This window comes from Heterodontus francisci, chromosome 1 (genome assembly GCF_036365525.1).
Source record: "Heterodontus francisci isolate sHetFra1 chromosome 1, sHetFra1.hap1, whole genome shotgun sequence".
Lineage (NCBI taxonomy): Eukaryota > Metazoa > Chordata > Chondrichthyes > Heterodontiformes > Heterodontidae > Heterodontus > Heterodontus francisci.
Window position 1 is genome coordinate 44,188,768 of NC_090371.1, and position 12,286 is coordinate 44,201,053.

The following is a 12,286-nucleotide window of genomic DNA, read 5'->3' on the forward strand; positions in this document are numbered from 1 at the left end:
GCAGCCGCAATTACTCATGCAGCGGGCGGCCCTGTCGCATGATAAACCATGTGGGCTGCTTCCCAGCTGTTGGGTTGGGGGGGGAGGGGGGCACGTAGTGCCTGAGGAGGCACCCGACATCGGGAAGGAGAGACCCACTGAGCCACCCACCAGCCCTTGTTGCCAACGCACCCTCCTCCCCTGCAACCCCCATCCCGCGAGACTGCTCCCAACCTGACCTACCTTAAGCCTGCTCTGACCTACCTTGAGCCTGGTTCCAGTGCCACTCGATGGTGTCTGGTCGCTGCAGCTACAGCAGCAGCCACTACCCCCACGGTGGCGCTGCAGTTGCTGACCTCTGATTGGCCGGCAGGTCTGCAAGGCCGGGACTTCTGGTGACAGAGTCCTAAATCCTACGGAAGGCCCGCCGCTGTCCAGTTAAGTGTCTGATTGGCACTAAATTCAGTGGGCCTTCCTTACAAGGGGCAACACAGGGATCTTGGCATTGGTTTCCCCCGACGTCAAGACCCTTGCTACCAAAATAAAATTCCACCCCAAAACTGTACATATTACTCCAAGTGTGGTTTCACAGCCTTATACCATTGTAGCAATACTTCCCTATTCTTATACTCCAGTCCCCTTGCAATAAAGGCCAACATGCTATTTACCTTCTTAATTGCTTTCTGTACCTGCATGCTGACTTTCTGTGTTCCTTATACAAGTACACCCAAGTTTCTCTGAACATCAACATTTAGAAGTTACATGCCTTTCAAAAGATACTGTGCTTTTCTGTTCTTAACCTCACACTTCCCCACATTACATTCCATCTGCCACCTTGTTGCCCATTCACTTAACCTGTCTATATCTCTTTGCAATCTCTTTGTTCTCCTCACATCTTACATTCCCACCTAGCTTTGTATCATCAGCAAACATGGATACTTTTCTCTTGGTCTCTTCATCTAAGTTATGAATATAGATTGTAAATAACTGAGGCCCCAGTGCTGATCCTTGCAGCACTTCGCTAGTTAAAGCCTGCCAACTAGAAAATGCCCCGTTCATCCCTACTCTCTGCATCCTGTCCGTTAACCAATACTCGATCCATGCTGATATATTATCCCCAACTACAGGAGCCTTTATCTTTCCTATTAACCTTTTGAGTGACGACAGCTGCCGAGACATCATTATGGAGGGGGAATGGCAGCTGTAGCCTTCTGGCAATTTTGGCTCAGGTAGGGTGGGGGCTGTGGGAATTAAAGGAGGCCTCACTGCTCCCGCCCCCCCTCTTTAATGACTTTAAGTTCTTCACTCTTATTAGCCTCTTGGTTACTGTCTATTTCTGGTATGTAATTTAAATCTTCTACTGTGAAGACAGACACAAGGACACCTCCGTGACAAACTGGAATTTTTAAAGGTGGTGGAGGGATGGGAGCCAGCAACCTGCACACCTCCAATTACTGTTCTGCTTGTTGATGAGCTTTATTACAGGCTGGAGAGGGACAGAATCAAATTTTCATTGGTGATAATGGGAAGAGCAAACAGTCTGGGACACGTTTATACATAGCTGTCGGGAGCAAAGTGGCAAGCCATTGTTGATTGTGGCTGCTGATGAAAAATCTTGTATAAAAAATTACACTCAAACTAAGGTGCTGATGCAGTGGGGCGAAGGTGCCATCGCTTGAGCAGAGCAGCTTGAGTAATTGAGGAGTGAGAATTTGGGCACTTGTGTGGACGATGAGGCTGCTGGTCCTCTGCTGTCCTGCCTGCACCATTCCTCCAGGCAACGGCAAGCCCGGTAATGGCTGCCATCTGCCTTTTAAAAGCACCCTCCAGAACTAGTTCCTGCCTCCTCCCTGCACACACCGAACCCGCCTCCTGGCCAATTAGGGCCTTTCCCTTTAAAAATCGCGTCACCTTACAGACGCGGTGCAGGTTCGGGACCCGTAAATGATCCGACCATCAGGTTCCCAACCCCGGATTGAAAATCCCGCCCAAGATATTTGTTCAAAGTCTCTAGCATTTCCTCATTCCCCATGATAATTTCTCCTGTCTCTGCCTCTAAGTGACCAACATTTACTTCAGCTACTCTCCTCATCTTTATATACTCGTAAATGTTCTTACAATCCATTATTATATTCCTGGCTAGTTTACTGTCATTCTATTTTTCCCCTTTTATCAGCTTTTTGGTCTCCCTCTGCTAGTTTCTAAAACTCTGCCAATTCTCAGGCTTACTACTATTCTTTGCAACATTATAAGCCTCCTCTTTTAATCAACTTCTATCCTTAACTTCCCGGGTGAGCCACGGATGGATCTTTCTTGGCTTGGCTAAGGGATTGGCTAGTTCTGGAGTACAAGCCTTCACTGCTACAGCCAGGATGTTCTCAGGGCACATAGGCTTTGCTCTATCCAGTGCCTTCAGCTGTTTTTTGATATCATGTGGAATGTATCAAATTGTCTGAAGACTGGCATCTATAATGGTGGGGACTTCAGGAGGAGGCCGAGATGGATCATCCACTCGGCACTTCTGGCTTCTGAAGCAAACGCTTCAGCCTTGTCTTTTACGCTGATGTGTTAGTCTGCCCCATCATTGAAGATGGGGATATTTTTGAAGCCTCCCCCTCCAGCTAATTGTTTAATTGTCCACCACCATTTGTGACTGGATGTGGCAGGACTGCAGAGCTTTGATCTGATCCATTAATTGCAGGATCGCTTAGCTGCCACATTTCTACCCACAGAGTAATTTCACAGGCTGAAACTGCAGTCTTTACATTCAGGCTTGTAAGATTGACTTAGCCTCATCTATGAAGTGATGACACCATTTTCCTTTTCCTTTTTACAAGCCAGTTTTGTCACCACTCTGTTCTCTCTCTTCCCATGAAGGCTTTGACTCCATACTTGGGATATGGTTTCATGGCTGCTAGGCACTTCCTGGATAATCACCCATAGGAACAGGAGGAGGCCATTCAGCCTCTTGAACCCCCTTCTGCCATTCAATTAGATCATAGCTGATCTGTATCTCAACTCCATCTACCCACCCTGGGTCCCTAAACCTTAATACCCTTGTGGAACAGAAATCTACCAATCTGATAGTTTTACATTATCTCCACCCTCGCTGATTCCAGAAACACCCAGGCCAGTAAACATCAAGCGCAGGAAACTGGGTAAAAACAGTAAACAAACCAGTATTCTTCACGATTACGTTGCAAATCGGAATGATACTGTTACCCTTTAAGCAATGTACAGCTGTATCAGTCGGCTGCTGAACTGCTTGCTTTGCAAGCTTTATGTATAATGACATCTGATATTTAACAGTATTGATCAAAAATTGTATAGGGTGTATTTTTAACTCTGGCAGAAACAGGAAATGCTGGAAGTGCACGGCAAGTACTGTGAAGCGTCAGCCTGTGAAAAGAGAAGATAGGTTGACGTCTGATGGTGTATATTGATTGGCTCGATGGCCACACTGAGCAACACAGTGGCACTCAATTATGTGCTCTCTTAATTAGATTCCAGTGAAGGATCTGTATTCGAAATGTTAATTTTTCTTTCCTCTTTTTAGCTGCTTTGGACTTGCCGCAGAGTTCCAGCATTTTCTATTACTGATTTCCAGCATTTACAGTTTTTAAATCTGTGTGCAGACTTTCCCTTCACTACACTAAGCACATTGTTTAATGTAATTCGGAATAAAAAATTGTTTTAAATGCACACGAGGGGCATTCAGCCCGGCTAACTGATCTAGTGTGCTGTTTAAACTCTTGACAGATAATAATTGAAAATGATCGACAGCCCTAATCTCCAACATGTGATCGTAAAACATTATTGCCAGGATTTATGTAGCATTCCTCCTGCCCAATAACCTGCCCCAACCAGACAGTTAACCTCTGACCTGAGAAACTGAGATGGAATGTTGCCAGGAGTGTAGTTTAAAGTCGGTCAGGATTTCACTCTGATCCTGCTGAATGGGAAGGAAAGGAACAGTGATCACATTAGCTGTAATCAGCACCGCTGTCTTTTTATAATGTCACTGCTCAGCAGCCCCTATTATGTGACATAGGAGAGCTAGGAAAGAGACATACACTTGGCAATAAAATGTCAGCACACTTAACTCTTTAACATTATTTGTTCTCATAAGGAATCCATCAATTGCTATAATTTGGAAAGTAAGTAGTTACCCTGGGGTATTTACTTTAATTTAAAAGAAAGAACAGTTTCCTGATTTCATACAATGCAAAACATTGTAATTGTTCAAACAGCAGTATGTGGAAAATATATTACTTAATCCCATTGAATGGTCTTCACACAGAGTATTATCACAAAGAGAACATGCACTCTACATACTCTCAGTAGGGAAAGGCTGTTCTCTTATAATTACCATCATTAATCAAAAATTGGTAAGGGTTATATCACTGCATCTGTATTAAAAACAGAAAATGCTGGAAATTCACTGAAGGTCTGTTACACTCTGAAAAGAGAAGGAATGGGGCTGAGAAATTAGGCTGCACAGCGCCCATTTCTTGGGCACTAAATAGCCTCCTAAGTCCCCAATATGACAGGCAGGAAGCACATGCTCATTACAGGCTGAAATTGCGCAGTCCACCATATTGGTAAAGGTCAAAAAAATAATCATTGGCCATGCCTGAAACAGGCCTTCGGCAAATAAAGGGCCTGATGCCTCTTTGAGGCCCCCACTGCAAATTTGGTTTGCACTGAGGCTGCTGGGGTCAGCTACACTCAGGAAAACCAGGCCTTCAAGCAGCCTAACAGGTGGTGATTTAAGGGACTGTCTGTTAGATTACAACCAACAAGGTAAGTTTTTTAAATGTACTTATCTGAATATGGAGCTGAGAGGAGCAGGGAATATGTTCAGACATGGCTCCAACCAACAGCTGAAACACCTTGGCAACAGGCAGAAAAAGCACCTTTTCCAATATATCACCAACCACACCCCACTTTCGCCTTCCCCCCCACTCCCATTTGGGAGTTCTTGGGTAGTTGAAATGAGACAGAAACACAGCAGATTCGGACTCCACTCCATTGCAATAATGCTGGAATTATGTTCCCCCCTCTATCCCCGCCCCCAACTCCACCCCCAGCCCTGTCGCTGGGTGGGGTGGAATTCTATCCTTATTATTGGATGGCACCTCCATGAGTGACAAATGTCATGTTGAACAGATTTTAGTACCAGAATTGTTACAAAGAATCTGATTGCCCTGGCTGTTTAAGGGACTGTGTAGATGTGATGAACCTTCGGCCACCTACTCGTACACTGGGCTAGCTAGTTCAAACATTTCATGCTATAGGCAATTAGAGTGATCACCCATTATCAAGTCTTAAGTAACATACCAGGTTTTGTCACCTCTGGTTTCTGCCTGCTCCCAGTCTGATCTCACATTGCTGTGTAAATACCTGCTTCCAGATTCTCATTACAGTACACTTGGATGGCCAATAAGGTTTCTGGATTGTTGACACCAGGAAAGGGCCCATTTACTTATGTATGGATGGCAGGAGAGGACAAAACTGGAGGCTTGACTGCAATGGCCATGTTATTAAATATCCTGCCATTGCTCATCATCTAAACTGTGAGTTTGCACTCTCACGGAAAGAAAATCCCCTTGGAATGGCCACTGTCCATTGACCTACATTACAGTACCTTCAGGCAGGGAAAACTTCAGGGGATTTTCCAAGGAAAACTGAAATCTTTCAGTCTTGTGTGGTAAAATACATTGTACATTATAAAATATAATCATATTAACAGAACCATAGCCTGGATTCTACCAAATGTTGAATTGATGTTCTTTTGGGAGAGAAGGAAAGACTTGCACTCATAGCATTTTTCGCGACCTTCGGACATCCCAAAGCGCTTTGCTGCCAATTAAGTACTTTTGAAGCGGAGTTATGTTGTAACGTAGGAAACACAGCAAGACCCCACAAACAGCAATATGATAAATGACGAGATAATGTGTTTTTGTGACGTTGTTTGAGGGATAAATATTGGCCAGGACACTGGAGAGCTCCCCTGCTCTTCTTCGAAATAGTGCCAAGGGATCTTTTACGTCCACCCAAGAGGCCAGACAGGGCCTCAGTTTAACATTTCATCCACAAGACAACACCTCCAACCGCGCAGCACACTCTGGATTTTGTGCTCAAGTCTCTGGAGTGGGACAATTTTCTGACTCAGAGGCAAGAGTGCTGCAAACTGAGCCACAGCTTACACCTCATGTATGGAGCCTACGATAAGTGTACTTGCAGTTCATGCCACAGAAGGGTTGTAATGTTTTTTTTCCCCTTTGTATTTCAGGAGTACCTTGACTTGTCGGCACCTTTCGAGCAGTATTCCCCAGCATGCCAAGACACACACAGTACGTGCTCTTCTGGAGACGACTCCGTCTTTGCCCATGATGCTTTGCCTGATGAGACTTGTCTCGCCAAGCACCAGCAGTGCAATGGTGTCATCAGGACATGAGACTGTTTGAGACAAAAGAAACAGGAGTATAGAATGCTGAACCATGGACAACTCACACTGAAGGAAATAGACTGAACCATCTGGGACTCTAGTCCCCATTTTACTTCCCACCATTTTTGAGCCTTACATCTTCAAGTGCTGTACCCATCTAAAAAAAATGCTTGGCATGAAGAAACATTTTTCTTTTGGAAACAAAATCTAGAAACTGAAATGGAACATTTTGCAAAAAAAAAAATCCGAGAGGTAATAACCTTTGACCTCTGGCATTGTGACTGCTAAAGGAACCATTCTGTGCCTAAGTCGACAAGTGTGTGCTAAGAAAGGAAAGTGAAACAAAAGACAATTATTTTTCTTTACAAAAGAGCATCTAAATACTTTTTATTTGTGTGAAGCTGCAGATTCCAGAAGAGTTGTAAATATATAAATATGAATATTGTATGATAATGTTTAAAAAAAAAACAGTTGTATACTTACGATTTACTTGTTTAGGAAAAACACAAAAAAAACATAACTACAAGTATGAGTAAGCAAATCCTAAAATCATTGCAGTCTAGGATATTCAGTATTAATCTGGAAATTATTAAAGGAACACATTGTGTAGTGAGCGAGGGGGTAACATAGTTCAAAAACCATTAATTATTTGCAAACTGATTAGCACATTGTATATTTGTAAAGTTGTTGATAGACTTTAACATATCATTTTGGTTAAGAGATTTATAAGTATATAGCTTATTTACTAATTACTGTACACATCTTTAGTTACCTAGATTCTTAATTTTTGTTTTACATGTTTATAATTTTTAATTTATTACCCGTTTAAAATTGGTTGGACACAAAGGTAGATTGTGGTTCATGAGGAAAAAAATATTAGAATCAAGTTTTCGAATGTCATGTAAAATGAACATTATCAGTTTTTATTTTAGATTGCAATGATTTTTCTGTTAGTTAGAAATCCGATCCTAGAAATGTATTGACTTTTCATAACATATGAAGGTTTGTGCTTTGTGGTTGATTTTTGATCAAGACACAACAGAGCTGAAGTGCTGACTGTGAATGATAACTATGTGCCTGTTGCATGGATGTGGTACCTTCCTGGAAGCTGCCCTGACACTATTGGCCCTGCGAAAGATTGCTGGTATTGTCGCTAGGACAAGGGTGTGCATTTGAAGTTCTTATACCGAGTGCCCATTTGGACAGGATAGATTTTGGCCTACCAGAGCTGGGTTGTGTCTGGAGAGAACATTTTCAAATCGAATCATAAGTAGTGTCAGATTCTGGTGCTGGTCATGGTGGAGCAGTTTGAGATCATTAATCAAGTGCGTCACATGCAAGGAGCACATCACACAACATTAAAGCACATTGGCTTGTGTGTGATTTATATTTCTTTTCATTCCCCTCCCTCATAGCGTATTGGTGCCAAAACATTAAATACACCCAGTGACAGCACTGAATGTGCAAGTGAGTAGAAGCGTTGTGCTGGCACTTTGTACTGTTGTAATGAGAGGGTGCAATGAATGTCCATTGCAGACAACTCGTGAGAAAAAGAATTGCCAATCAATCAGTGACATCAGTCATATTTCAGTGACTTTTGAGTCACTCCCTTCTCTTTATGCAGATGGTGCCACAAGCACGACTTATGTGGTGCAATTTAAATGTAACGTGCAATTTTGCAAAGAACTCATTTGAGGTAAACACTTTTTAAAAAAAAAAGAAAAATGACTAGAACAGATGGCCAAATAGGTAACTGGCAGTCACTGAGCAACTGTGTAACCCAGGATAAAAATAAAATTCTCTTTGATTTTAAATAGGAATTCTGCAGGTAAAATACAGAGAAGAATTTAGGTAGGAATCCTATTAAAATCAATTAAAAATTAAATTTGTTTCCTTTAACCTTTATTAGGACCGTGAAGCTCTTACTCTGTAGAAAGGTTAATTTAATAGATTGAAGTTATCTGTTAACTCTTTAATACAAAAGTAGGAGTTCAATAGCTGTGTAATTTTTGTAAAATGAAAAGACACTTCCTTATTTTCTTACCGATCGCTGTTGATGTGTACATTCCAGGTACCTAATGGATAAAAAAGAAACTTTTCCAATATTTGAAATTTGTGCATGATTTACAAGAAAAGAACTTAGATATATATCTAATTTATTGAGTTTTTTACAAAATATATGTATTGTAGCTTTGTCCAAACTTAACATTTGATATCCAGTTCCCTTTGTGTAGATGTAATCGTGTCAAGCATTACTGGCAATAGCTAAGGTTCCCAATTAACGTTCCGTGGTTATTTGGACCATTGTCTATCGTTGATACATTCACACTCGTAGTAGCCAGAGGTAAGCTCAAATAAAAAAGGAAAAATCTCCGTTCAAACCTATTTGTCTGCCTGAAGCCTGTAAAAAGGTCACAGATGGTCTTTCTGGAGTTAAAAAAAAAACTAGCACTGAACAATATCTGTCTGCCTTTACGAAACTTTGTTATTAACATGGAACTGTTCCATTCCACAAAAATAAAAAGATATTGTTTTAAAATGCAAGAGTTTCCATTCCTCATTCTTCATTGCATTATAATTGATGTGATTTATAATGGGCCAGAGTTTCCTGCCATGGTAATATTGCTGACGAGTATGATAAATTAGATCATTGTGACCTCCAATCCTCCAGTGGCAAACTTACGCCAGGAATTACTGGTGAACAGGGTAGCAAGAGAAACAAAAACAGCACAGCCGGTGGCCAAAGGAAAAACCCATTGCAATGCACTTGCTACTCAGTCTCTCTGATAATCCAGAAACACAGACAAGTTAGCATTGTTTATTGGAGCATATTTCTCTTGCGTATGCGCTCACTCAGAGGCCGAGCTTCAAACCCTCGTCGTGCATTCACAGAGGCGTATGAAAGAATGGGCCTAAGCTGAACATCCATTGGTCCTGCTCCTGCAGTGCAACACTGCCCCCTGACTATCAAGATCCACGGTGAACCACTGGCCAATGTGGATCACTTCTCATAACTTGGGAGCCTCCTCTCAGCAAGGTCAGACATCAGCGATGAAACTCAGCATCGCCCCCAGTGTGCCAGCACAGACTTCAGTCGTCTGAGGAAAAGAGTGTTTGACGACAATGACCTCAAACCTGGCACCAAGTTCATGGTCTACAGGGCCACAGTGTTACCTGCCCTCCTGTATGTATCGGAAACATGGACACTGTACAGCAGACATCTCAAAGCCCTAGAGAGATATCACAAGCGGTGCCTCCACAAAGATCCTGCAAATTCAGTGGCCGGACAGGCACTTCAATATCAAAGAACAAAGACAATTACAGCACAGGAACAGGCCCTTCGGCCCTCCAAGCCTACGCCGATCCAAATCCGCTATTAAACATGTCGCCTATTTTCTAAGGGTCTGTATCTCTTTACTTCCTGCCCATTCATGTATCTGTCTAGATACATCTTGAAAGACGCTATCGTGCCCGCGTCTACCACCTCCACTGGCAATGCGTTCCAGGCACCCACCACCCTCTGCGTAAAGAACTTTCCACGCATATCCCCCCTAAACTTCTCCCCTTTCACTCTGAACTCGTGTCCCCTTGTAATTGAATCCCCCACTCTGGGAAAAAGCTTCTTGCTATCCACCCTGTCTATACCTCTCATGATTTTGTACACCTCAATCAGGTCCCCCCTCAACCTCCGTCTTTCTAATGAAAATAATCCTAATCTACTCAACCTCTCTTCATAGCTAGCGCCCTCCATACCAGGCAACATCCTGGTGAACCTCCTCTGCACCCTCTCCAAAGCATCCACATCCTTTTGGTAATGTGGCGACCAGAACTGCACGCAGTATTCCAAATGTGGCCGAACCAAAGTCCTATACAACTGTAACATGACCTGCCAACTCTTGTACTCAATACCCCGTCCGATGAAGGAAAGCATGCCGTATGCCTTCTTGACCACTCTATTGACCTGCGTTGCCACCTTCAGGGAACAATGGACCTGAACACCCAAATCTCTCTGTACATCAATTTTCCCCAGGACTTTTCCATTTACTGTATAGTTCACTCTTGAATTAGATCTTCCAAAATGCATCACCTCGCATTTGCCCTGATTGAACTCCATCTGCCATTTCTCTGCCCAACTCTCCAGACTATCTATATTCTGCTGTATTCTCTGACAGTCCCCTTCACTATCTGCTACTCCACCAATCTTAGTGTCGTCTGCAAACTTGCTAATCAGACCACCTATACTTTCCTCCAAATCATTTATGTATATCACAAACAACAGTGGTCCCAGCACGGATCCCTGTGGAACACCACTGGTCACACGTCTTCATTTTGAGAAACTCCCTTCCACTGCTACACTCTGTCTCCTGTTGCCCAGCCAGTTCTTTATCCATCTAGCTAGTACACCTTGGACCCCATGCGCCTTCACTTTCTCCATCAGCCTACCATGGGGAACCTTATCAAACGCCTTACTGAAGTCCATGTATACGACATCTACAGCCCTTCCCTCATCAATCAACTTTGTCACTTCCTCAAAGAATTCTATTAAGTTGGTAAGACATGACCTTCCCTGCACAAAACCATGTTGCCTATCACTGATAAGCCCATTTTCCTCCAAATGGGAATAGATCCTATCCCTCAGCAGCTTCCCTACCACTGACGTCAGGCTCACCGGTCTATAATTACCTGGATTATCCCTGCTACCCTTCTTAAACAAGGGGACAACATTAGCAATTCTCCAGTCCTCCGGGACCTCACCCGTGTTTAAGGATGTTGCAAAGATATCTGTTAAGGCCCCAGCTATTTCCTCTCTCGCTTCCCTCAGTAACCTGGGATAGATCCCATCCGGACCTGGGGACTTGTCCACCTTAATGCCTTTTAGAATACCCAACACTTCCTCCCTCCTTATGCCGACTTGACCTAGAGTAATCAAACATCTGTTCATAACCTCAACATCCGTCATTCTCCTCGGTGAATACCGATGCAAAGTACTCGTTTAGAATCTCACCCATTTTCTCTGACTCCACACATAACTTTCCTCCTTTGTCCTTGAGTGGGCCAATCCTTTCTCTAGTTACCCTCTTGCTCCTTATATATGAATAAAAGGCTTTGGGATTTTCCTTAACCCTGTTTGCTAAAGATATTTCATGACCCCTTTTAGCCCTCTTAATTCCTCGTTTCAGATTGCGCCTACCATCCCGATATTCTTTCAAAGTTTCGTCTTTCTTCAGCCGCCTAGACCTTATGTATGCTTCCTCTCTCAGGCCAACATCCCCAGTATCGAGACACTGGTCATGGCTAGTCAGTTACGTTGGGCGGGCCACATCATCTGCATGCCTGACACAAGAGAGACAGGATAAATTGTCACTTAGAAAGGCACAGGTTAATCAAGGACAGTCAGCATGGATTTGTTAAGGGAAGATCTTGTTTGACCAGTTTGATTGAAATTTTTGAAGAAGTAACAAGGAAGATAGATGAGGGGAGTGCAGTTAATGTGGTCTACATGATTTTAGCAAGGCTTTTGACAAAGTCCCACACGGCAGACTGGTTAAAAAAATAAAATCCCATGGGATCCAGAGAAATGCAGCAAGGTGGATATAAAATTGGCTCAGTGGCAGGAAACAAAGGGTGATTGTTGATGGCTATTTTAGCGATGGAGGGCTGTTTCCAGGGTTCTGCAGGGCTCCGTACTTGGTCTCCTGCTTTTTGTGGTGCATATTAACGATTTGGACGTAAATGTAGGGGGCAAGATCAAGAAGTTTGCGGATGACACAAAGATTGGCCGTGTGGCCATAAGCTGCAGGGCTACGGACCAAATGCTGAAAGGTGGGATTAGAATAGGTGGGTCGTTTTTCAGCT

The 12,286-nt window shown here is 43.2% G+C and overlaps 1 protein-coding gene across 9 annotated transcripts in view; it reads left to right on the forward strand.

Moving 5' to 3' along the window:
* LOC137369084 (fibroblast growth factor receptor 3-like) overlaps window positions 1–8,949 on the forward strand; it is a 262,049-nt gene extending 253,100 nt beyond the window's left edge. For all 9 annotated transcript variants that reach the window (XM_068029736.1, XM_068029727.1, XM_068029752.1 and 6 more), the window contains one exon: window positions 6,275–8,949. In XM_068029736.1, coding sequence (XP_067885837.1) covers window positions 6,275–6,439 — 165 coding nt within the window. In that variant the 3' untranslated portion in view covers window positions 6,440–8,949. The remainder of the gene's footprint in view (window positions 1–6,274) is intronic.
* Window positions 8,950–12,286: the final 3,337 nt, after the last annotated feature.